The sequence below is a fragment of the Thalassophryne amazonica genome, chromosome 3, assembly GCF_902500255.1.
Source record: "Thalassophryne amazonica chromosome 3, fThaAma1.1, whole genome shotgun sequence".
NCBI lineage: Eukaryota > Metazoa > Chordata > Actinopteri > Batrachoidiformes > Batrachoididae > Thalassophryne > Thalassophryne amazonica.
In genome coordinates, this window is record NC_047105.1 from 59373514 (window position 1) to 59400508 (window position 26995).

At 41.6% G+C, this 26995-nt stretch overlaps 1 protein-coding gene across 1 annotated transcript in view; it reads right to left on the reverse strand.

The window, feature by feature from the left end:
• Positions 1-26304, reverse strand: part of LOC117506793 (peptidyl-prolyl cis-trans isomerase FKBP5-like) — a 65659-nt gene extending 39355 nt beyond the window's left edge. The window contains exons 1-4 of the mRNA XM_034166417.1: positions 26107-26304; positions 8693-8817; positions 8308-8452; positions 8051-8193 (exon numbers count right to left, since the gene is read on the reverse strand). Coding sequence (XP_034022308.1) covers positions 8051-8193; positions 8308-8452; positions 8693-8817; positions 26107-26254 — 561 coding nt within the window. The 5' untranslated portion in view covers positions 26255-26304. The remainder of the gene's footprint in view (positions 1-8050; positions 8194-8307; positions 8453-8692; positions 8818-26106) is intronic.
• Between the last annotated feature and the right edge of the window lie 691 nt (positions 26305-26995).

The window sequence follows — 26995 nt, forward strand, 5'->3', positions numbered from 1 at the left end:
CCTTCCCTGTACTTCTCCAACAGTATTCTCAGAGCAAACATTGCATCTGTCGTGCTCTTTCTCGGCATGAAACCATATTGCTGCTCACAGATCTTCACCTGTTTTCTAAGCCTAGCTTCTACTACTCTTTCCCATAACTTCATGCTGTGGCTGATCAACTTTATGCCTCTGTAGTTACTGCAGCTCTGCACATCACCCTTGTTCTTGAAAATAGGAACCAGCACACTTCGTCTCCACTCCTCAGGCATCTTCTCACTTTCCAAGATTTTATTAAACAATCTGGTTAGAAACTCTACTGCTGTCTCTCCTAGGCATTTCCATGCCTACACTGGGATGTCATCTGGACCAACTGCCTTTCCACTCTTCATCCTCTTCATAGCAGCCCTCACTTCTTCCTTACTAATCTCTTGTACTTCCTGATTTACTCTCACCACATCATCCAGCCTTTTCTCTCGCTTATTTTCTTTATTCATCAGCTCTTCAAAATATTCCCTCCACCTTCTCAGCACACACTCCTCACTTGTCAGCACATTACCATGTGCATCTTTTACCACTCTAACCTGCTACACATCCTTTCCAGCTCTGTCCCTTTGTCTGGCCAATCGGTACAAGTCCTTTTCTCCTTCCTTACTATTCAATTTCTTGTACAGCTCGCAATATGCCTTTTCCTTCGCTTTTGCCACTTTTCTTTTCACCTTACGCCGCCGCATCTCCTTGTACTCCTGTCTACTTTCTTCATCTCTCTGACTATCCCAAAACTTTTTCGCCAACCTCTTTCTCCTTATGGTTTCCTGGACCTCTTCACTCCACCACCAAGTCTCCTTGTCTTCCTTCCACTGTCCAGATGTCATACCCAGTACTGTCCTAGCTGTCTCCCTCACCAAATATGCAGTACTTTTCCAGTTGTCCAAAACTGCTTCCCCTCCAACCCTTCCTCCTTCAGCTTCCACCATCTGATCCTTTGTTGAGCTCTCACTCTCTTCTACCACCTTACAGTCTCTGATTTCTTTTAGCTTGCACCTCCTATAAAGAATGTAGTCCACCTGTGTGCACCTTCCTCCACTCTTATATGTTACCCTGTGCTCCTCCCTTTTCTTAAAGTAGGTATTCATCACAGCCATTTCCATCCTTTTTGCAAAATCAACTACCATCTGTCCTTCCCCATTCCTATCCTTGATACCATATCTACCCATTACTTCCTCATCACCTCTGTTCCCTTCACCAACATGCCCATTGAAGTCCGCTCCTATCACCACTCTTTCATGCTTGGGCACACTCTCCACCACCTCATCTAACACACTCCAGAAATCTTCTTTCTCCTTATTCTCACAATCTACCTGTGAGGCATATGCACTGATGATATTCATCATCTCCCCTTCAATTTCCAACTTCACACTCATCACCCTGTCAGACACTCATTTAACCTCCAACACACTTTTAACATACTTGTCCTTTAAAATGACCCCAACACCATTTCTCTTCCTGCCGTCACCATGGTACAACAACTTGTACCCACTGCCGATGCTCCTGCTCTTACTTCCCTTCCACTTGGTCTCTTGCACACATAATATGTCTACCTTTCTACTCTCCATCATATCAGCCAGCTCTGTCTCTTTACCCGTCATACTACCAACATTCAAAGTCCCCACTCTCATTTCCACCCTTCTAGTTTTCTTCTTCTCCCTCCGTTTGTGGAAACATTCTCCTCCTCTTCTTCGTCTTCTTCGCCCAGCAGTAGCCCAATTTCCACCGGCACCCTGTTGGGCAACAGCAACGGTGGTGGACATTGTTAACCCGGGCCGCGACTGATCCGGTATGGAAATTCGATGCTTAGTCTGCATAGTTGGTTGGCTTGTTTTACGCCGGATGCCCTTCCTGATGCAACACTCCTCATTTATCCGGGCTTGGGACCGGCACTCAGAATGTACTGGCTGCACACCCCAATCCAGAGGAATTTCGGTGTGCAAATAACACGGGTGCAAGCCTAACAAGATCCCTCCGACGGCACTGCATCAAGAGCTGTCATTCATCAGTAGCTGATATAACCACATGGGGAAGGGATTACTTTGGGAAACCTTTGTCAAGCACTGCAAAATGGAGTTCAAGTCCAAAAAGCCAGGGTCTGTCAAAGTATGGGATTGTGTCAGTGCCCTTGACAAAGGTTATTTACAGTCTTGTGATGCCAGCATTAATGCAGAAAAGTACATTGAGATTTTAGAGCAACATATGCTGCCTTCAAGGTGATATCACTTCTTGGGACAAGGCAATACAAAACTACATTCTGCAAACATCGCAAATGTATGGTTGCGGAAGCAGAAAGTATGGGTACTGGACTGGGCTGGCCTGTCTCCACTTTTGACCTTTCCCCATAAGAGAATGTGTAGAGAATTTTGAACCCCCCCCACAAAAAAAAAACGCAACAGTGATGATCCCATCCTCTTGGATACATTAAGACACATTTGAAGGAAGAATGACACAACACCTGACATGCTTCATTGCTTGGTATCTTCAATGTCAAAATGTCTTTTACGTGTTGTGAGAAGGAATGCTTTACCATCTCAACTTTTTTCTGGAATGTGTTGCAGGCCTGAAATGGAGGAATGGATGTTTAACAAATGAAATGAAACTGACCACAAAAAACATTAAATGTATTGGGATCATACTGTGTCAATAAAACAGAAGTCAAAGTAAATATGAGAATCACTGCATTTTGTTTGTCTGTTGTTGATTATTTCATTTTCTTTATAGTCCCAGCCTTTTCTGATTTCATGTATTTTAAAGGCAGGTCAGGTCCAACCCCCTTAGTACACACACACACACACACACACACACACACACACATCTTCAACCACTTATCCAAGATCATGTCATGGGGGGCTGGAGCCTATACCAGCAGTCATAAAGTGTGAGGCGCGGTACACCCTTGACAGGACGCCAGTCTGTTGTAGGGCCACATAGAGACAAATACACACATTCACACCCACATACGCCTACGGACAATATAAAGTTTCCAGTTCACCTAACCTGCACATCTTTGGATGTGGGAGGAAACCAGAACTCATGCAAACACAGGGAGAACATGCAAACTCCACTCAGAAAGGCCACAGGTGGGCATCAATCCCACGACCTTCACACTGTGAGGCAACAGTGCTAACCATTAAACACCGTGCTGCGCCCCCCTCCCCTTAGCACATTTTATGTAAATACTTTCATTACATGCTTTCTTTAATTTTGGGGTAATTGTTGTATGGCTGGGGGGCCTGGCTGCCTTTTTGTTTCTGTCTTTTGTTTTTCCTTCCAGGTGGCTTGCATTTGGGACTGAGTGGCTGTGTTGCTGAGGTTATCAGGACCTCACCCTGATCACCTGCGGCTCGTCAGGACTCACAGCTGAGGTGCATCTATATGGATTGGAACATGGTGGCATTTAAGACTGGAGTATACAGTGTGTATTTGCCAGAGACTCGACCTTGTGACCAGACGGGTGAGATCGTCGTCTCGGGAGCCATCTCATCATCAGTGGATGCAGAGAACGTCCAGGGTTTGATGCACGGTCTGTGAAAGAGGAGGGGGTGAGGTCTCACGCTCGTCAGCACACTTCCTGAGGTACGTTAGATTTTGTGACTAACATTTATACAGTCAGTAAATGTGGTGTCCCTCACACCTTTTTATATTGAGCTGTATGTTAGTCATGTATCGGCTTCCACTGCAGTGGAGTTTTGTGAACTGGATGTTCCATGCCTGCAGGTTGGGAAGCTGATTAGTAATCAAGCCAGGAAGTGTTTGCTGTTTGTACACCTTTAAGTGTTCTCTCTGTGTGTAGAGTGTGGACTCACATAATGGTTCCTTCTTTCACAGACTCGGTTTGTTGCGGCCACCTGGGGGGTGTCGGCGGGGTCCTTGGGTCCGAACAGCTTCTGGCTCCGGACCGTTAGCGCTGCTGGGAGCGCACCACGCCAGACCGCACTTTCTTTTGTTATGTTTTGTATCACTGTTATGTATTAAATTCAGTTAGCCTTTGTACCGTGCTCTGCTTATTTCATACTGGGTCCTTCAAACGCTGGTCGGTTCTCCGAGCTGCGTCCGACACATAACAGTAGTCTCTGGCCAAACATCACGGACCCAGCGGTAGCAGAGACGGTAACGCGCCGGGAAGGCGGCAGCAGACGTTCAATAGTTTTCCGGATCAGTTGCGGGTGCTCTCCGCCCGGATGGTGCGTGTTTGAGACCCATTACTGAATACTGATTTGTGCTCTCTTGCAGCCGTGTTCCTGTGTTTGTGCCTTATCCGTGGGTCGTGGTGGAGTGTGACTGGCGACGGCTTCGCGTCACGCTCCGACCGGATAAGAGGTTTAAACGGGAGCTGCAAGAGTGTGTCTGTAATGGGTGCACGCGCATGGCGGAGCTCTGTGGCACGGGTCGCTGAGCTTCCTGTGTTACAGTTGTAGCCCCGTTTCCCCGGATAAAGATAACTACTGCGTCTGTTGTATCAGCTCCGGCGTTATTTAGTTGAGCACATTTTGGTTGTGTGTTGCACACAGCTGCGCACGGAGATGCAGCTCGTTTGTTTTCTGTCACCAAAGGGTTTTTTTTTTCATTTTTAGCACTTTGGCTCCCTCTTTTGGTGACTCAGTCACATTACCGTTAAGCTCTTAAGTTAGAACAGGTGTGTTCGATTTGTTTGAGCTTAACGGTATACGTCACTTATTTGTTTTGTGTTAGTTCATTTTGTGTGGGTGTTTTTTGAGTTGGTTTTTGTGTGGGATTTTATTTTTTTGTTTTTCACTATTTAGTGTCTGGGGTCGTGACCCTGCAGTTCTGCCAAAAAAAAAAAAAAAAAAAAAAAAAAAGGACCCGAGCAACCTTATGTCAGTCTGTTAGTCTTTCTTTTTATTTTTATTTTTTCAGTTTCACCTCCCAGGGTTTGATGGGACGGTCCCCTGGGGGGTCATGGGGGGGGTATTTGGGTTGTTGTTTTTTCTTTCTTTTTTTTTTGTTTTGTTTTTTGTTATGCCCTCTCTTCTCCTCTGACTCCAGCCGTGTGAGCCGTAGTGTCGGCGTTGCTGGAGTGGTGCAGTTAGGTTGTGCTGGGCGTTTCCCAGGTAACCTCTGCACCCGGGAGGGGAGGGGGGGGGTTTGGGGTATTTTCTTTTTGTTCCCTCTCTTCTCCTCTGGCTCCAGCCGTGTGAGCCGTAGTGTCGGCGTTGCTGGAGTGGTGCAGTTAGGTTGTGCTGGGCGTTTCCCAGGTAACCTCTGCACCCGGGAGGGGAGGGGGGGGGTTTGGGGTATTTTCTTTTTGTTCCCTCTCTTCTCCTCTGGCTCCAGCCGTGTGAGCCGTAGTGTCGGCGTTGCTGGAGTGGTGCAGTGTGGTTATGCTGGGCGTTTCCCAGGTAACCTCTGCACCTGGGGGGGGGGGGTGTTTTCCCCCCAGTTTCCGCCCTCAGGGTTTGACTGTGGTGTCCTCTGGGGGGGAAAGGGCTGTGGGTCCATCTAACCATAGACGGCCGGGGCTGGGTCCATTGGTCGTGAGGGGAGGCGTCTCCTGGGGTTGACGAGTGGTCCTCTGGGAGGCGCTGGGAGTCCCCGTGGGTGACGTTGGATCCCAGAGGGACCTCGGCTGTGGTTATTACTCCTGGAGCTGGCGGGAAGTCCTCTGGGGGGTGTTGGTCCCTACATGTCGTTTGGGGGGGGGGGGGGGGGGGGGTGTTTTAGCGCTTTTATTTGTAAGCTTAAGTTTGGGGTTTTTCTTTTCTCCTCATCCCGGGGTTTGATAGGACGGTCCCCTGGGGGGGGGGGGGGGGGGGGGTGTTTGGTTGTTTGTGTTTCTTTTTTGTTTTATGACTAATGACCGCACATGGTTGGATAAAGGCTGACCGCACAGGTTTAAGAACTCCTGGCCACACCTGTGCTAAGTGACTGACTGAAACAAAGGCAAGGATGCAGCCAGAGGAGAGGACATCAACCATTCTGTTGGAAGACGAATGCAGATGCGGTTTCCAGCCATGGTCCCTGGAGGGGGGTGTTTCTCCTGGGCCAGGTTTGTGTGGTCGCCGGGAGGCTTCCCGTGAGGGTGGGGTACTGTTGTATGGCTGGGGGGCCTGGCGACCTTTTTGTTTCTGTCTTTTGTTTTTCCTTCCAGGTGGCTTGCATTTGGGACTGAGTGGCTGTGTTGCTGAGGTTATCAGGACCTCACCCTGATCACCTTCGGCTCGTCAGGACTCACAGCTGAGGTGCATCTATATGGATTGGAACATGGTGGCATTTAAGACTGGAGTATACAGTGTGTATTTGCCAGAGACTCGACCTTGTGACCAGACGGGTGAGATCGTCGTCTCGGGAGCCATCTCATCATCAGTGGATGCAGAGAACGTCCAGGGTTTGATGCACGGTCTGTGAAAGAGGAGGGGGTGAGGTCTCACGCTCGTCAGCACACTTCCTGAGGTATGTTAGATTTTGTGACTAACATTTATACAGTCAGTAAATGTGGTGTCCCTCACACCTTTTTATATTGAGCTGTATGTTAGTCATGTATCGGTTTTGTGAACTGGATGTTCCATGCCTGCAGGTTGGGAAGCTGATTAGTAATCAAGCCAGGAAGTGTTTGCTGTTTGTACACCTTTAAGTGTTCTCTCTGTGTGTAGAGTGTGGACTCACATAGTGGTTCCTTCTTTCACAGACTCGGTTTGTTGCGGCCACCTGGGGGGTGTCGGCGGGGTCCTTGGGTCCAAACAGCTTCTGGCTCCGGACCGTTAGCGCTGCTGGGAGCGCACCACGCCAGACCGCACTTTCTTTTGTTATGTTTTGTATCACTGTTATGTATTAAATTCAGTTAGCCTTTGTACCGTGCTCTGCTTATTTCATACTGGGTCCTTCAAACGCTGGTCGGTTCTCCGAGCTACGTCCGACACATAACAGTAATTCTGCTAACAATTAAAGAAAAAATAAACATACATAATGAGGATATAAATTAAAAAACTGATTATCTGACTGTAAATCCATAATGTACAATCAAATCACAATGACTAAATCCTGAAACAAACTGGAGAGTTTTTCACATTATCATCTAATTCATTTTACAAATAGCTTATTAATGATTGTGATGTAGCCTGTATCAACGTGATCATGAACTGACCGTGTAGTCACATTTGTACTGAACGACTGAACTGTAAGTATTACTGATAATAAAATGATGTGAATTGTAACTGTCCAGCGGACAGATAATTGATTTTGAATTTATTTTCTATTTTTTTTAAGAGTTTGAATTCATTTTCTTTAAAAAGGTTAAATAAATAAATATGTCAAAGAGTTATTGTAAAATGTACATATTTAAAATGGGTTTATGTTAAAATGTAAGTTTACTTTTAACTAATTTTGTTAAGTTGCATGACCACTGTTTGGTTTGGGTTCTCACCTGTAAATCTTGGGTAATGTGATAATGCTACAGAGCAGAGCACGCCACAATTGCTACAGAGAGAGAGAGGGAAGAAGATGATGTCCCCAACTAACTACTCTGGTTTTAGAGGCGCACACGGTAAATGTGACATTAATTTTGTTTCATATTTATATGTGTGAGTGTTTGTGTTGTGTATAGACAATATTATTTGTGTTGCGGCAAGCTAGTGTTTTGGGGGTCCGTCTATTGACTGAATCTAGCATTAGCAACTTATTTGAATCTGTGTAATTAGCGGTGCTTGTGTAACCTGAACTGTTTGCATGTTTTATTTTTAGTTTTCACGGTGTCTGGAGGTGTCTGAAGGTGTCAGACGGTGTCTGTGAAGAATAAACGCTAAAAAGACATCTGTATGATGCGTGGCATTCATCAACTAAAACCTGAGTAGTTACATGAATTATATGTGTGACCACTGAGCTCCAGAGTTATCGATCAGAGGGGGAAGTGGGCTACATTGGACATTTAACTGAAGAGGATTAAAACAGGATAACCCAGTCATATCATGACCAGAGAGCGCCATCTAGAGACATACATCTAACACCCATCAGTATGAAGCAGAAACTGCACACAGCACAAACAGCAGAACTGATGTTTCACACCTACTTCAAACAGCACTGAAGAGTTAGGAGGGATTTTGTCCGAATTTCCAGCAGCCCCATATGCGTATTCTGCTTTACATAGTAGTGTGCACACCTCTCCCCTCTGCATCGACAGCACACCAATATCCCAGGCTTTCAGAACCTGTCCTGTGAGAACATTATGTAATGATGTGAAGAAAAATAAGGACGTTTTAGGGAAGCTACTGTACATCACCAATATCTCATTAAGGATGATATATTTGCACATGAAAATTCACCTACCCTTGCCCACGCTGAAGCAAAATGGTTTTTTACAATCCCGACTGCAGTCGAATACTTTCCCACTGAGGAGCCTTCCAGTGTAGTGAACAGTTACTCTGTCCCCGGTCATCGTTCGGTCTCCATCTACACCCCGACGCTTTACAACCTACACACAAAAAGATGCACTGATTGAACATCGGCATCTCTTAACATCATACTGAAAAACAAGGATAGGAACCTCAGTGGTCAGTGCTTTAATGATACAACAGCTTTGGCAGCTGCACAAAATGTGCATCTAACAAACAAAAAAACTAAATCAGACAGACAAAAATTGTTAAGGGACATGGGAAGGTTTGAATATGCTTCAATATGAGCTATATCAAAATTTCCACAAAATAATAAATACCTTGATTACACCTTGGTCTTTATTAGGTGTTATATCAATGCCTTTCGCAGCAAAGATGGCAGTGGCTGAATGGCCATCCATCAGCACATCCTGATCAGTGCTCATTTCTGCTTCACACAGTAACACTGTGACAATGAGATAAACACATAGAATTGGGTCAGGAATTTCAGCAGGTCAGGTCAACTTTGTCAGAGTGTCAGGTGCTGCACTTTGTTTCATTGGCCACTTGACATGCAAAAAGTTACAAGCAAAAATATCAGTTCTTTGGCAGGACTGATATTTTTGCTGATATTGAGCAGAGCTGAAATTGTCCATACAACACTCATATCCACTGTGATAATCACCAAGAATATCATGTTTCTGTTATTTTTACCCAGTTATTTTATGTAAGATTCTGCCCCTTACCAAAAACCAAACCACTGTATTCTTCATTTTGACTTTATTAAAGGTCACATTAAAAATGAGGCCTGGGATCCTCACAGACAGTGTCCATCGTGTGAAAAGGCCCCTAAATTGAGTCATACAATACTTTTTATACCTTGTGGGTGTTAACAATAGGTGTGGTTTAGTCTCACATTTCTAATGTTACTGGCTCTCACCAACAGGTGGAGATCTCCTCATGTCTGAAACTTGGACACATCATGAAGTAAAACTTAACTTATATTTCTCAGAACTTCCAAACAAATAACACAAATACTTGATAGCTAACATAAAATAAAGAATTAGCGCAGATATTATCTAACATTTCTGTAACAAATTGTGCAAAATTACAAAATGGGAAGCTGAGGCCAAGATACTAAATCAGTAACATTTGTAAAGTTGGTGTTGGTGCTTTTATTTCTGTGAAAAAGACTGTATTTCCTTTCACTAGTATCAACAGCCTGTCTTCAAAATCAATCTTAATAAACTGCGTTACAGTTTCAAAGCATGATGATAACTTACAAAAATCTCAACTGAAGACAGTGGTTGGTTGCGTTTGTCTTGCTTATTATGTAATACATGTTGTGACACCTTAAGTACAGAATGTTCTCATTTATAAAATGCTTTGTTCGCTTTCTGTAAACAACCTGCAGACATGATACGGACAACAAAATCTGATCTGCACTCAAGAAGAATGTCATTGACTTACCGTCAAGTTTAACTTTGGCATGAGTAACATTTGTAGGTATTGTTTGTTCAAGCCAGAACCCCCAGGTCACGAGGCCTTGAACATACTCAGACACACTGACGTGACAAAACTCTACTACCGCAAATAGGACAATGTCACCTCTGTGTTTGTAAGAGCAAAACAGCAACACTAAAGGTCTTAAAGGTGACCACCTTCTTCTTGAGTTGAGTCGTTCATCTATTGATTGAAGAATATGACTACTGTGACAGGTGATAGAGCTTTGCGGCACAGTGGCTTAAGCCCTGGTCCCGCTGAATAATGAAGGATAAATAATGAGCCACGTAGCATGCTTTTTTGGTACAAGTCCTGTTATTCAACAATCGTGGGAGAATGGTGGCTCTGAGAGGCTCTTAGAGCCAGAATATTCGGCTAACAAGGCTCATCTCTGAGCGTGGTGCTAATTTCAAGAAGCTCAAAATTTAGCAACAACAGCGTAGGGTAGTTTGTGTACGAGTTACTATGAGGACAAACAAGGATTATAGAGGCATGTTTGTGGTGAGGATGAGGCTGTTAAAAGCCCATTATCCCAGCACCTGGCGGCTACGAGGAGAGGACACGCTATTTTGGACAGGCTTCGTTGCACTTCATTGTGACAATCCCACCTGCTTTGTGTGCTGGACACTGTATATAAAATAATTATTTTGTAGTGGATTAATCATTTTCTGTCAGAGCTTGGCAGTTGAAAACACCTCTAATTGCTTCTGGAATCACACAGGACTGTTTGATCTGAACCCATTTTTCCGCTCTCTGTCTTGTGCGCAGAGGTGGAGAACGTATTTGGAACAGACTAAAAGGTGAGTGTTTGTAATGTTTTGATTGTAATAGCTTGGTAAAACAGTTGCATGTTCATTCCTTCTTCATAAGCAGCTGTAAAAGTATGTTTATGATAGATTTAACATCTTGTTATAACGGATCAGATGAGCTGCTCACTCCTCGTGCGCACTGACGCAATGACTCGCACTCAAGACGAGCATTTACACAGAACGTGCGCGCGCAAAAGTTCGATTTTGCAGACATTACTGGATGAACATAAAGTTAAAAGTTTGATCACGGTGTCAAAATAACTGAGGCCGACGAAGAAATAAAGCCAGCGAGAAGAGGCGCAGAGGTAACTGTCCAGGAACCCGTGGTTCAGTTCTACCTGGTCTGGTTATGGGTTTTGTGTTGCAAGTGTATATAATTAAAGCGGTCACCTCATTGTCGTTTGTGTTTTTGTTTTGTTTTTGCTTTTTTTTTCGGTCACAGAGATCTGGATGAACAAGCAGAACTGCTGCATTTAATGACTCTGGAACACAGGTGAACAGCAGCCTTGTATCAATCAATCAATCAACTTTTTTCTTGTATAGCGCCAAATCACAACAAACAGTTGCCCCAAGGCGCTCCACATTGCAAGGCAAGGCCATACAATAATTATGAAACACAGTCTACGTCTAAAGCAACATAACCAAGGGATGGTCCAGGGTCACCCGATCCAGCCCTAACTATAAGCCTTAGCGAAAAGGAAAGTTTTAAGCCTAATCTTAAAAGTAGAGAGGGTATCTGTCTCCCTGATCTGAATTGGGAGCTGGTTCCACAGGAGAGGAGCCTGAAAGCTGAAGGCTCTGCCTCCCATTCTACTCTTACAAACCCTAGGAACTACAAGTAAGCCCGCAGTCTGAGAGCGAAGCGCTCTAATGGGGTAATATGGTACTACGAGGTCCCTAAGATAAGATGGGACCTGATTATTCAAAACCTTATAAGTAAGAAGAAGAATTTTAAATTCTATTCTAGCATTAACAGGAAGCCAATGAAGGGAGGCCAACACGGGTGAGATATGCTCTCTCCTGCTAGTCCCCGTCAGTACTCTAGCTGCAGCATTCTGAACCAACTGAAGGCTTTTTAGGGAACTTTTAGGACAACCTGATAATAATGAATTACAATAGTCCAGCCTAGAGGACTGGACTCTAGGCTGTATACGGTGCACACCAGCCGAACTGTGCAGGAGTGTTTTTTTTAGGACTGTATTTTTAAAAAAATGTTTTGAATGGATGCTGTGAATTGAAAACCCACACTTTAAAAGAGCCAAGTGTGGGAGGGCTGGAGGTTTGGACCAAACCCATGCCTGAACATGCACCAACGTCGTGTTACATGGCGCTACATGGCGCTACATGGATCATATGTGGCTTGATGTGGATCATATGCGGCGACACGAGCAATTCAAGGCTGGTCGTGGCTCAAATGACAAGTGGGTAGTGGCTCACTAGAGGCTGATACCTGGCACATGTGAGGTACAGAGAGGCACACAGAGGCACCTTAGTCACAGATACATGATATCTTAAAATGTGGATCATTCTTTGAATAATCGCTGACACACCCATGAGTGGCTCATTATTCATGGCTTATTATTTGGTGGGACCAAGGCTTTAGTGGTTAGCACGGATGCCTCCAGCACGAAGGTTGTGGGATCACTTCCCACCCTTTCTGTGTGGAGCTTCCATGTTCTCCCCATGTCTGCATGGGTTTGCTCCAGTTTCCTCCCACAGTCAAAACAAAATGCTTATTGAATCACGTGATGCAGTTGGTAGAGAGAAACAGCTTAAAAGCAGAGATATTAAGAAGCATTTGCGGCATCAGGCCGCACAACGTGATGGCGACGACAACAGCTCGGAGGCCCCAGAGCCAGCATGCTTAAGCCAGGACATTGCTAACATCTCTACTCCGCTGTAAAAAAAGTCCAGCGATCTAGCCAGCCTTGAAGATATACGCCAAACCACAACGTCAGTTGAAGAGAAACTGTCTTCACTTATTTCGCGAGTGGTGGAGGTGGAGTAAAGGGTAGAGTGGCTGGAGGACTCTGATAAAAAACTGAAGGCCTCGCTGGAGGCTAGTCCGTTAGCTACCAAAGCAGAGCTTGAAGTTCTCTGTGACAAACTTGAAGATATAGAGAACTGCAACAGAAAGAATAATCTACGATTTGTGGGAGTCCCAGAAGGTAATGAGAAAGAGGATATAGTGGAGTTTATGCAGAAACTACTAGCATCAACCAAATGAAGGGGAGAGACCGCGCATGATTCTGGTTCGCTTTCCACGCTCAGCCAACACACAGCGTGCAATAAATCCGAGCTAATCTGGGAAGGTAACTGCATTATGATTTTCCCTGACTTTTCAAGAGGCACAGAGATGAAACGTGATAAAATCAGTTCTCCCTACTCTACCTGGCAGTCCTGAGGTTCGACCACAACGGGACTCAGACGCGCTTTGAGGATCCAAAAAAGTGCTGGAATATATCCATAATATTTAGGGGTGAAGATGCATTGGTAATGCCCAGGACCAAAAAAAAAGTATGTTATGACATTTTTTACAGGTATGAGACAGTATTCTGGAGGAGGGACCTCCTCAAATTATCATGAAGCATATAAAAGTAATTACGATGTAGTTGGTCAAGATGGGTTCAGTCACTTCGACAGTCGATGTTCATGGACTGTCAGTTCTTTTTTGTAACAAGAGGGAGCACAGAGTTCAGAGCTGTGCATTTTGTTTGGACAATAGGGTACTTTGAGTGGGAGGGGTCTAACAAGGATATGTTTCATAAACACATTGTGTGGTGGCTGCTCACTGGTTATTGGTCCTTTTGTTTTGTCATGGTTAATATTTATGTTTAAAATTTGTTTATGACTGCTAAAACGGACAATTGGCGCATATCCACCTGGACTGTGAATGGCTTGGGACATCCAATTAAGAGGAAGAAAGTATTAGATATTCTGAAATCCCAACAAGATGTTTCTACAAGAAACATCCCAGCTGAAGAATCAGAAAAACTGTGTAAAACATGGGTGAGCCATGTTTATTATAATGTGGGATCCAGCCACAATAGAAAGCTACAATTTAAATGTCTCAGACAATTCAAAGATACCAGGGGAAGGATTCCGATTGTAGTGGCAGAAATACAAGGCCACATGATTATTCTGACAAATGTCTAGGCCCCAAATGGAGATGAACCACAATTTTTTGTTGATTTGGAGGCTAAAATGCTACAGGCAGGTGACTACAATGCTATTATTGGGGGAGATTTTAATTTGGTAATGGATTCCATTCTTGATCGTAGTAGTGCCGCTTCAGTAAGTCTGCCTAGAGCAGTATCAGCAATGAGAAGTATGACTGAATCTTTGGGATATATACAAGTGTGGAGAATGCTGAATCCAAAAGGAAGGGACTACGTCTTTTTATCTGCCGCCCACTCGACATTCTCCCGTGTTTCTAAAAACCTCCTGTAGTCAGTGGTTTCCTGTTCTATTGGAAGTATTCTAACTTCTGACCATGTGTCAGTCAACTTGGAGATGATGCCTTTTTGTGACAGGATTCAAATGCCAAGATAGAGATTTAATTCATTCCTGCTATTAGAATCAGAATTTAAAGAGGTATTAAGAAATCAAATTGAAGTATATGTCAGTTAAATGAACCTATAGCACCCTCTGCAAGGATTGCCTAGGAGGCGCTAAAAGTGGTATTACAGGGATATATTATTCAACATGCCTCTTATATGAAGAAAAAAAGCATTGTAAAACAGACTGAGATTGAAGACAAGATCAAGAAATGTGAGGCCAAATTAAAAGATAAATTCAATTTCAACTAGAGGATTTAAGAGCTCTCACACAACTTGAATATGATCATAATTGTATACTGTCAGAGAAAGTGACATTTTCGCTTTTTAGAATGAGACAAAAACATTTTGAATCTGGCGACAAAGCAGGCAAATTATTGGCAAACTGTTTAAAACAGAAAGAGATGTCATCTATTCAGCAGTTAGATCAGAAAAGAGGGAATTGAAAACTAAAACAATAGATATTAACCATATGTTTAGAGACTTCAATGTGAATTTATTTTCAGCAGACACACAGAGTAATGAAAAGGATACAAATATGTTCTTTCAAGGACTGAATCTACCTAAACTATCCAAATCACAAAGGATGGACCGTGACAGGCCAATAACTAAGGAAGAAACTGATGTGGTAGTTAAAGGTCTACACAGTAAAATCACCAGTGTAAAACACTGACAGTGTTAAATTGACACTGACAGCGTACATATGGTCCATATGTTCACTGTCAGTGTTAATTTAACACTGGTGATTTTACTGTGCACCAACTGGAAAGGCCCCAGGACCAGAAGGATTCACAGCTGAATTTTTTAAATGTTATGCCACTGAATTGACACCGCTGCTACTTAGTATGCATAATGAAGCATTTGCAAAGGGGAAATTGCCAGCTACTGTATCAAAAGCTTTGATAACACTAGTTCTTAAAAAGGAAAAAGATCATTGCTGCTGCAAGAATTATTGTCCGATTTCCCTTATTCCATTAGATGCAAAAATTCTGTCTAAAGTACATGCAAATAGACTGGAAAAGGTAATGACCTCTGTGGTACACAAAGATCAGGTGGGGTTCATTCAGAGATGCAGTTCTGCAGACAATATTAGACGTTTTATTAATATAATGTTGGCAGTCTTCGATTCTACTTTGCCAATTGCTGCTTTATCCTTTGATGCTGAAAAGGTGTTTGATAGGGTAGAATGGGGATTTCTGTTCAGAACTTTAGAAATTCTTGGTTTTGGCAAAATTTTTATAAAGTGGATATGCCTGTTATATAGTGGGCCAGAAGCAGCAGTACAGAATAACAGATACATCTCTTCATATTTTGGATTGAGGAGGGGTACATGTCAGGGTTCACCTCTTAGCCCTCTCCTGTTTTGCCTGGTGATGGAACCCTTGGCAGGGGCAGTAACGGGGGATGATAATTTTCCGGGAGTTGTATATAATGGTTCTATACATAAATTAATGATGTTCGCAGATGATATATTGTTACTGGCATGAGACCCTGCAGTATCAATACCCTCATTGTTGAATACAATTATTATCTTTTCAAATGTCTTGGGATATAAGGTCAACTGGGACAAATCCAAAGCAGTTCCGTTAACCAGGTTTTGCACATCCACACTCTTTCAAGCTGGAGGTTTTAGATGGCCTAAGCAGGGGCTAAAATATCTGGGTTTTTTTTTTTTTTTTGTCCCTAAACCAGAGGAGATTATCAAGGTGAACTTTGAACCTTCGATACAGGGACTAGAGAATGATGTGAAACAGTGGTCATCACTGTATCTGTCTTTATGGGGAAAAGTTAATGTTGTAAAAATGAGCTGCATCCCCAGGATTAATTATCTGCTTCACTCTCTGCCATTAAACATCCCAGACAGTTACTTCAAACATCTTAATAATATATTTAAAGGATTTCTGTGGAATGGGAAACGAGCGTGAATGAATATGAAAAAAATTACAAAGACCAATCAACAGATTAAGATTAGGACTTCCAAATTTACAATATTATTATTACACATTTAATTTAAGGCACTTGGCACACTGGGCTTTACCTACAGAGGGAGCCCCTCAATGGTACAGTATAGAGCAGTTGGTGTCAGCCCCCCTCCCTGTTCTGCACTGTCTGTCCACTAAAGTAACTAAACATAACAGGACCCATCCAATCATATATCATCTTCAACGGATATGGAAAAGGATCTCAAGGTTGATAGATTTCAACCCTCATTTGAACAAAGCTGCTAGTGGACTGGACTGTGCACTGCATTTATATAGTGCTTTTTCATCTGTATCAGACGCTCAAAGCGCTTTACACATCAATGCCTCACATTCAGCCTGATGTGAGGGTGCTGCCATGCAAGGGCCCACATCTCTTATCCACAAAAAAAGTGCTGAACAATTGTTATTACTATCTCAGGATACATACTATGAACACCGCTAGTATTTGGCTAAACCCTAAGTTAAACATTAACAAAAAAGCATTCATCTGGAAGGACTGAGTAGAAAAAGGTATCCTGGTATGTTTTACAGTATAAACATATTTAAAACATTTGAGGACCTTAGACAAGAATACAATCTACCAAAGACTCAATTCTGGAGATATCTTCACGTCGCCATGTACTACAGCGGAATTTTGGGTCGAGTTTAGATCCCCCGAAATCAGTAGACAAGCTGGAAAAGATCCTTCGGGTACTGGGTTAAGGTCATGAAGCAGCTAAGTATTATAGGATGCTGATGGAATGTGAGGGAGAGATGGGAATATCAGTCTTGAGACTGTCCTGGGAAAGAGACTTGGGGGTGACATATGATAAGAAGGAATGGGATAAGGTCCGTGGAAACTCCCGAACAATGCCATGAGACGTAAGGGTTAGGCTTATTCAATTCAAGATTCTGCACCGATTTTATTGGACCCCAAACAGGCTGTTTAGACTTGGTTTAAAGATTCAGATGAGTGTTGGAAATGTGAAGTGGAAGAAGCTACAATGGTTCATGTGTTGTGGTCCTGCTCTAAGATTAATCAATACTGGTTAAAGTTTCACAGCTATATTGTCAAAGTGCTAACTTTTTTTTTTTTTTTACTTTGCCCCAAATATTTATTGGGAGACAGTAAAGTGCTGTCCATTTTCCCTCAGCCACTACAATCCTGGATGCAAAAGGCTATCATAATCAGATGACAGATTATTCTCAGGAATTGGAAGAAACATGGAGAAGCGCTTTGAGGCAACTCTGTTGTGATAAGGCGCTATATAAATGAAAATAAATTGAGAACCTCCCTTTCAAGACTGGGTGACTGAATTAGGCAAACAGCTGCATATGAAAGGATGTCTTACAGGATGCAGGACAGAACAGACAAGTACCTTATGAAGTGGAGCAGGTACCTTGACGCTATATCGGTCCCAAAGTAATAAAAAAGAAAGGGGAAAAAATAAAGAAAAGCATGGGGGAAGGGAAAAAGAAGGGGAAGAAAGGAAAAAATGGATACGATGGAACAGTTATGAAAAGGAGGGAGATATGCTGCTTATGAGAATGTTACTCCTTGCCCTCCTTTGTTTTCTGTTTTGACTGGGGCACTCTTATTGTAACAAAAAAAAAAGTATTTTTAATTTTGTTATTTGGAGTGACATTACAGACCTATTCTGGTGGATTGTTTTTCAGATTTGATTGAGTAATTCACAGCCACCTTTTGTTTACGGTTTATCCTTTTTTTTTTCCTCTTTCTTTTTGTGGATAAGATGACCCGTGTGGTGGTGGGTGGGACGGGGGGATTTTGTTCTATATTAGGAAAGAAAGTATTCTGTATTTCTTGTTGTTCTTGATGTTATCTGTTTATTGGAAGAAAATTAAAAAATGACAGTCATAAAAAAAAAGATGCTTATTTGGGGTCTGCTCCTATCTCTGCCCCTGAACAAGACAAGTTGGTCCCCGGGTGCCGGACTGTGGCTGCCCACTGCTCCTAGTGGTTGGATTGTTGGTTCAAATCTCAGCCTGACCTGTAAAATCACAAAGTGCCCTTGGGCAAGGTCCTTAATCCCCTAGTTGCTCCCGGTGTGTAGTGAGTAACTTGTATGGCAGCAGCATCACATCAGGGTGAATGTGAGGCATTACTTTAAAGCGCTTTGAGCGTCGGATGCAGATGGAAAAGCTCTATATAAATGCAGTCCATTTACCATTGTGTCTAACTGTAATTAGGATGGGTTAAATACAGAAAACAAATTTTGTTCTATGTATGTACAACAACAAAGAAAATTATTATATAAATTATTATTATAAATCTTACTGTAGTAAGGGTTTTTGTATTGGGGTTTTGGGGGGCAGCATTTCAAAACGCCATTTCACAATTGTGAAAGAAAATGAAGAGTGAACATCTCTAGGTGCACAGTAAACATCTCTATAATTTACTACAGCAACACTCAAATTACATACATTCACAAATGCCCAATACACTTTGTCTTGTAATGCCAACCACACAAGCACAAAAACACTATAAATTTTATTTAGATCCAGCCCAAGATGTTGCATCAATTTAGATCCAGCCCAAGATGTTGCATCAATTGCATATTTTTTTAAGTTATTTCAACTTGGTTATGTCAACTTTCAACTGAGTTAATGCCACAAGACTTCTCTAGTTAAATTGAAATAAAGTTAGTTAAGCTGAAATTCTATGCAAATTGTTACATCACTTTTTCTTGTTCAGACAGCAGTTCATTTTTTAGAGTGTAGGCTTTGCTTTTTTGTCAATATATTTTTGAGAGATACAACAGCTAAATATGAAATATGTTAGCATTTTATTTTCTTTATCTTTTTCTTTCTCGGGAAGGAGGACATCCATTTTATCAGGGCATGTGGTTTATTTAGAGTTATGGAGAAAAATGATCAATCACATGATTTCACAATGTTCATGTAAAAATAAACTCCTAGCTCTGCATTATAATCTCAACAAAATATTATTTAAAAGAGAGAAAAAAAACTTGTACATAATTGACAAACATAAGTATGTTGCTTCTGTTGTACAAATAAAAATCTGTCATTGTTGCAGCATTAGTGCACATGTTTGCAGGCGTTTTGTCTGTCCTGGAGAATACTCTTAGTACTGGATGAATATAATTTGCAGTTGAGGTCGAACCTTTACATAGACTCGTCATGGGCGTGACCATTATGGTAATTTTGGGCTTTTAATGACGACTTTGAACTGTTGCTTTTTATGACTGTACAACATACATCATCAATGACTCCAAAAAAAACAAGAATTGGGTGTACAAGTTTGAATTTATTTTGGATCTTCTCTAATCCACACAGGGTCAAAACTATACATACAGGCTCAAATATATACACGCATCCACTTAAATCATTTAATAAGTGTTGCTAAAGGTTCTACGGTGTCTTTTATTGTGACATGCCAAGGCCTGTTAACTCCTCATTAGTGATTAAAACTGACAACTGGTAGTTTCTTTTTGCCAGCATAAAAAGGCTGTGTTTGACAGCACTCACTGGACTAACTCAAAAGAATGAGAAAGTCCAAGGAACTCAGTGAAGATCTAAGAAGAAGAACAATTGTGGATTTAAACAAGTTGGGAATGCACACTTGTGCTCGAACACCATGTTCAAGCACAGGTCCGGTATGGGAACCACAGAATCTCATCTCTGCTGTTTGCGGACGATGTGGTTCTGTTGGCTTTGTCAAATCAGGACCTTCAGCGTGCACTGGGGCAGTTTGCAGCCGAGTGTGAAGCGTCTGGGATGAAAATCAGCACCTCCAAATCCGAGGCCATGGTTCTCGACCGGAAAAAGGTGCCTTGCCCTCTTCAGGTCGGTGGAGTGTCCTTGCCTCAAGTGGAGGAGTTTAAGTATCTCGGGTCTTGTTCATGAGTGAGGGAAGGATGGAGCGTGAGATCGACAGACGGATCGGTGCAGCATCTGCAGTGACGCGGTCGCTGTATCGGACCGTCGTGGTGAAGAGAGAGCTGAGCAGGGGGGCAAAGCTCTCGATTTACCGATCGATCTACGTTCCAACCCTCACCTATGGTCGTGAGATTTGGCTCATGACTGAAACAACGAGATCGCAAGTACAAGCGGCCGAGATGAGTTTCCTCCGCAGGGTGGCTGGGCGCTCCCTTAGAGATAAGGTGAGGAGCTCGGTCACTCGGGAGGAGCTAGGAGTCGAGCCACTGCTCCTCCACGTCGAAAGGAGCCATCTGAGGTGGCTCGGGCATCTTTTCCGGATGCCCCCTGGACGCCTCGCTGGAGAGGTGTGCCAGGCACGTCCCTTTGGAAGGTTGTGGGTTGGATAAAGCAGGCTAGCATTAAGCTTCCCAAAGCCCCAACCTCAAACCTATTGAAAATTTGTGGATTACATTTAAATGATGGGTCCATGCCACAAAACCAATCAGTTTAAAAGAAGTTTATGATTTCTGCCAAGAAGAGTGGCCAAACAGCCTGCCAGAATTATGCCACAAGCATGTTGATGACTATCAAAAGTGTCTGATCGAGGTGCAGCTTACTCAGGGACATTTAACCAAATATTACTGAGAGTGAATGTATTTATTTGAGACTGTATGTATAATTTTGACCCTGTGTGGCTTAGAGAAGATCCCAAATAAAAGCATATTTGTACACCAATTCTTGTTGTTTAAATAATTAATGATGCATGCTGTACAGCCATTCCACCCTGGCAAACAAACAATTAAAATACATCATTAAAGCACGAGTATGTACACTTCTGACCACAACTGTGGAAAAAATTAAAAGCTGTCAAACTGTGTTAGCAAACAATATTCCTGATTTCCTTGTATCGTCAGCTCAAAGCTTAGCACTTTTGTGTAAAATCGTGACATAATGATCATATGAGAAAATACAACATGCAAGAGGAGAACAAAATTGACCATCAAGTGTCTTTTAAAAACATATTCAAGCAAAAAAAAAAAAAAAAAATCATTTCAAAATGTTGTCACTTGTTGCTTGTTTTATAAGCTGATGTTAGGGGAGAAAAGAAACTGTTAAAATGTCGACCTTTTATGTAACAGTCAGAACCTGATGTTCCTGTTTATATTACAATTCAACTTTCAATTGCGTAAATGATTTACCCTAACAGAATTACCACAACTGAAGTTGTGGTCTATACCTGCCTCTGCTTTAAAAACTGGTATGATTGTTTTTTGACCAACAATCAGGGGTGCTGCCAGGGATTTTGGGCCCCATTAAAAGAAATCTTCCTGGGCCACCCCATATGATTTTGTCAGTATTATAATTGTATTAGGAGCTTCTCTGGGCCCATGTCAATCACAGACCCCTAGAATTCTTCTCCTTATTCTCCCCTGCCAACAATATATGAATCTAGCTGTATAATGTGAACGGTTGCATCTAAACTTTATCTGTTTTGTTCATTTGTAACAACTACCAACAAAAAAAGCAGGACTTTCCATTGTATTGTCATCGCCCTTACAGCTGCTCCCATATGTTCGGGGTCACCACAGCAGATACAACCAGATTCGCATTGGTATTTGGCACAGGTTTTACGATGGATGCCCTTCCTGATGCAACTCCAGTTTTACCTAGAGAAGCACACAGCCCCTGGTGTTCCCAAGTGGTTGAGCAATCCGGTACCTATGTTGACCAATGGTTGAGCGACATTAAGCACGTCGAGCGCTCAACGTACCAATGGCTGAGTGACGTTAAGCAAGTTGAGTGCTCAACAGACCAGACCAATCACTGAGCGTTGATGGCCTCAACAGACCAATCAGGTAGCCCACCACCAGAGGTTGGATTGCACACACAGTGCTTTGCAAATGGCCACTGCAAGTGTGGAAGCGAGCGGAGCACTTTTTTCTGCCGTCGTTTCTCTCAGGCAAGTTGAAAATTCTTCACCCTTATCTTATTTGTAGTCATTTTAATAAAGAAGTGCAGTTTTTATAGTTTTTATAAGTTAACTGGTTGTCGTAAAATCGGCCGCTTCCCGTACTCCCCAGCGTCTCCCATCCAAGTGCTAACCAGATCCCACACTGCTTAGCTTCTGAGATCTGACAAGATCAGGCTTACACAGAGCAGACCAGCTGCTCAGGATTTTCCGTTGTATCTGTGTACCATATTTCTGCAACCAACATCTTCACAGAAACTAGCCATGTCCAATTGTTCAAAATTTGCAAAACTGCAGAATTTACAATGTACACTGTCATGGCACAGCTGTCTTACAAAACGGCCTTGAGTTTTGACCACAGTGTCAGAGAAAAAGGGCCTAGAATGCAGTGCTATAATGACTACTAAACTATTTGCCAAAAAATTAAGACTTTATCTGTTCTGAAAAGTACTAACTGAAAACACTCTAAAACCAAAGCTGACAACATCACAGCCATTTAGCATTTCCAATGGGACGGTGTCCCAGCATCAAACTTTACTTTTTTTAGGAGAGGAAAACAGTATAAACCACACATGGGAATTCTAGAAGTTTCCCATCAGCTCTTGTGGACGTCTAAGTTTGTGATGATGACCATTTGTAAATATTCTGCTTTGCTAACTAAAGTAATGATTGACAATGAGCAGAGCAGCTTGACCTAAATCAACTAAAGCATCAACTTGGCAGCGAGCTCAGTCAAGGTTGCTGCATAATCAATGAAGGAATACATTTTAAATATTCTTGTTGTTGGCAAGATCTTAGGAAATATGCATGCTCATGCCATGGCAGCATGTGTTTCTTTGCACATATGTTGAAAAAAAACATAACTGACTGAAACTGTCTAATTCATTTTGTGTCACTCTGCACCAAAAAAAAAATTGCTTTCAAAAAGTGCCTCATTTTCTTTGATGCCACCGTTTTAAATATGATGCATTTCACTTCGGAAGCCCTTCTGTTTGTGTGTGTGTGTGTGTGGTGTGTGTGTGTGTGTGTGTGTGTGTGTGTGTGTGTGTGTGTGTGTGTGTGTGTGTGTGTGTGTGTGTGTGTGTCTGAACATAGTGTTCCCTCTATTCACGGTTCCCCAGTGGCAGTGCAGTTGGTGTTCAACAACATCACACACCTTCAGTCACAACCAACTTACGTTTTAGGACATAGAAAAGCAGATCTAAATTATTCTGAATGATCAAACATTTGTATTTGTAGATCATAAGCATTTGTGCAAAACAGGTGACCTGTTTTTGAAGAACATTTAGATTATTACAGTAAAAGGTATTCATTGCTCATTTTCTTTCCTTTCAGAGAGAAAAATTATTTCTTAAAGACTCAGATCCAACAATACACTTGAAAATCTTTACAGACGCAGTTGTATACCGTTGTAACTGTGATACTGTGCAGAGGAATGCCGGCTCAGAACACAGTGACGTAAAGATCATATTCATGGACACCGTGTACTTTTGTAGAATCCATGTCACTGCTGATTCATGAACATGTGAGGAAAAAGCTGCACGTCTTCACATTTAACAAACCAGAAATAGTCAAACGCTTGCATTAGTTTGAATTAATCAAATATATATATATAAAAAAAAACTTTCTTTGATTTTTTTTTTTTTATTATTATTTATTTATTATTATTATTTTTGATCAATCATCATTTTAGCATTAAACCTACGACTAAATGGACAAATGCAACAATATGCTGGGACTGTTTGGGAAAAGCTTTGACCCATTCAGCTGCTTTCATACACGTCACTTGACGAAGATGTTGATGTAACACATAATTAAAGTTTTGCACTCTGACATTTCTTTGCATTTGATGATGCAGACTGCTTTCTGTAATTTGAGAGTAATTTCAATTTTTTTTTCAAGCAACAAAAATGGTTCAGAACCCCTCAACAGAATGAGAGAAAACATGTTGTTTGATTTCATTATATGTATACGTCCATCCATCCATTTTCTTCTGCCTTATCCGGAGTCAGGTCGCAATGAAATGTTGTTTGATTTCATTATGTCTTTTCATTATGTATGTCTCCTTAAAGCTGAGAGAGATGATTCATCTCACTTTGCCTCAACTTGTGTCAGAGTCAGTCGGCCAAGTCTCCAAACCACATCTAAATACACATTTGAAACACACTCATTTAAAATCGTCAGACTCCCCCATTATACACCGTTATGTACCAGCACGGTTATACTTAAGTCCAAAATGAATTATAATCAGCTCATAAACTGGTGCTAATGTTATATTTCAAACAAAACAAAACAAAGAATGTACAATCTGTGATTTATGAAGCTACACCTCACCCTGAAGGGATTCTGGATGTAAACCAATGTCCTCATCCACCTCCAGAGGAAACTAATGCCAGTGCTGCATTCACACCCACACACTGCCAATCTTATCAGTCCTTATTTTGCAGGACACTGAGACACCCTGCCCTGTCCTTGTGTACCCCACCAAAATTATCACCATATCCATATCCAAATTATCACCATATCCATGTTAAAGCTGTTTTCACTGGACTCAGCCAGGAGCAGACGCAAAGATCACCATTGTATTTAATGATTAGCTGTTACGCACCTGCACCAGGACTCTATGTATTCACTTACTTATGTATTTATGTGAAGACGGGAGACTTTCTTACGTTATGTCTAGTGTCTTTTTAGGCCCAGCACAAATAAACCTCTCCAGCAGCCATTTTTGCCACTTTACTCTTTTGTTTTATTGTCCCACAGTGCTTTGGTGTGGCCAAGTGAAGCCCAGTGTCATTTACTTGGCTGAATAATAGTTGGAAAAAATAATAATCAATCAATAATGTGAAGAGATAAAGGAAGAACTATTACTATCACTGGCTATTTTTTTAATTTTTGAAAGGTTGACTACGTGGACAGTCCCAAATGAGTGTATACTGTTTTTTGTTTCCTATTTTTTAGGTCACTATAATTAGAATAACTTTGCCTGACAGTCATTTGAACATCACATTAGTCATTTTTAAGAAAGGTTAAACAATTTGGCAGTTATTCATCAGCAGAAAAATAATTACCGGCTATTTTGATAATCAATTAATTTAAAAATGCAAAACAATTGCTTTTCAGTTTTTCATTCTCAGTTTTTAATCATTGAAGATTTTGAAATTTTATTAAACATCAGCAGAAAAACAATCATCAGTTACTTTGATTTGATAGGTTTTAACATTTTTTAATGTAAATGTTTGTTACAGCTGCTCAACTGTTCATTGTCTCAGTTGTATGAAAAATGTAATATTTGTATTTGGGCATCGCATTGAGCTGTTGAATTTAAACAGTAATTTTGAATCAGTGTTTATGATTTGTTGATTAATTGATTACTCACTGACAGAAAAATAAGAATCAACTACTTTGATTTCATAATGTTTACCTATTTTAGAGAGGTGATGGTCCACAGGTTAGAGATGCAGGCTTATAACATCACTGTGAAGTCCTTTGGAGGGGAAAAAAAGCATTATGATGCAGTTTATTTCGTAATGTAGTAATCTGACTGGTTACAGCTTCTGGGGCGTTTGTTTTCCTGTACACTGGACATCACTTTGAGCTCTTCAATTAAAATGCTCAAGTTTGATGAGTCCTATAGGATTAAAATAATCATTAATTACATTGATTTGATAGGGTTTTACCTTTATTTAGTCTTTTTTTTTTTTTATGTAAACGTTTAACCAGTTAAAGCTTCTCAAGTTATTTTAAATTGAATACATTTGAACTGCACTCAAGTGAACGTCACAGCTAATTTGGTAATGTAATTTTTTACGATAGCTCAGTTAATCAACAGAAAATAATACATTATTTTGATTTGGTAATCTTTTACGAATGAAAAAGAAAATAAACTGGTTACAGCCTATATAATTATCATCAATTAAATATATTTGTTGTATCTGTGCAACCTGTAATCTTAAAATCTACTGACGGTTGACATCACATATTTTACAGAGCAAATCATTAACGTTAAACATTTTGGAAAAAAAAGCCATATGTTGCGGTGACTTTACTTACATTGTCTTGAATTCTTCTCCTCTGTGACGTCACTGTGGACCGTGGCCCACTCGTGTATCCTCCGCAGAACTCGATGTTCCTGAGCATGTGGTTGTTTTTGTCTCGCTCCACGATGTGTGCTGACGCTGCCGGTGTGTAGTAACCACATGGACTTCACAAAGACACGGGTGGCAGAGAGACACTGACTCTCTCCCTCTCTCACACACACACACACACACACACACACACACACACACGCACACACACACACACACCACACACACACACACACACACACACACACACACACAGAGTTGTGGGAGGAGATTTAGTGTAAAATTCGGGGCAGGTCTTGGAAAGCAGCCACAAAGTAACACAATGTTCCGGCTGTACTGTAGCTTCGCTGCCGCCGTCGCTGCTGCTGAGAACACTGTGTTCCAACAGACACCCTGACCTGTAACCCGTTCCGTGCCGAGCCGGAACACACTGTACCGCCGCGTCCCCTTCCACAACAACACGGAGATCCGCCGGCAGGTGACCGTCCCAAATTAAAGACCTACTGCTCCCATAACCACGAAACACCACCTTTTATTTATTCACTTTTCTTTCTTTTTTTTTTAACTCTAACCGCTACCGAACACTTATTTGAAGGTTCCATTTAAGAAACTGATAACAAACATGAGCTCTTATGTCTTTCTTCACTTCCTGGTTTATTTTTCTCTCCTTTTTCTATGTTTGTCTTGCTGTATTTTCGTTTTGTTTTTTTTGTTCATTTTCTCTTAAATATTGTTCTTTTCTTTAATTCTGTGTAGCTTTCTGTATTTTTGTTGTTGCTGATTGATTGGTTTAATTTTACATTATTTTTGCCTGGATGTCGTTCTGTCACGCTTTTTTTGGTTTATTTTCATTT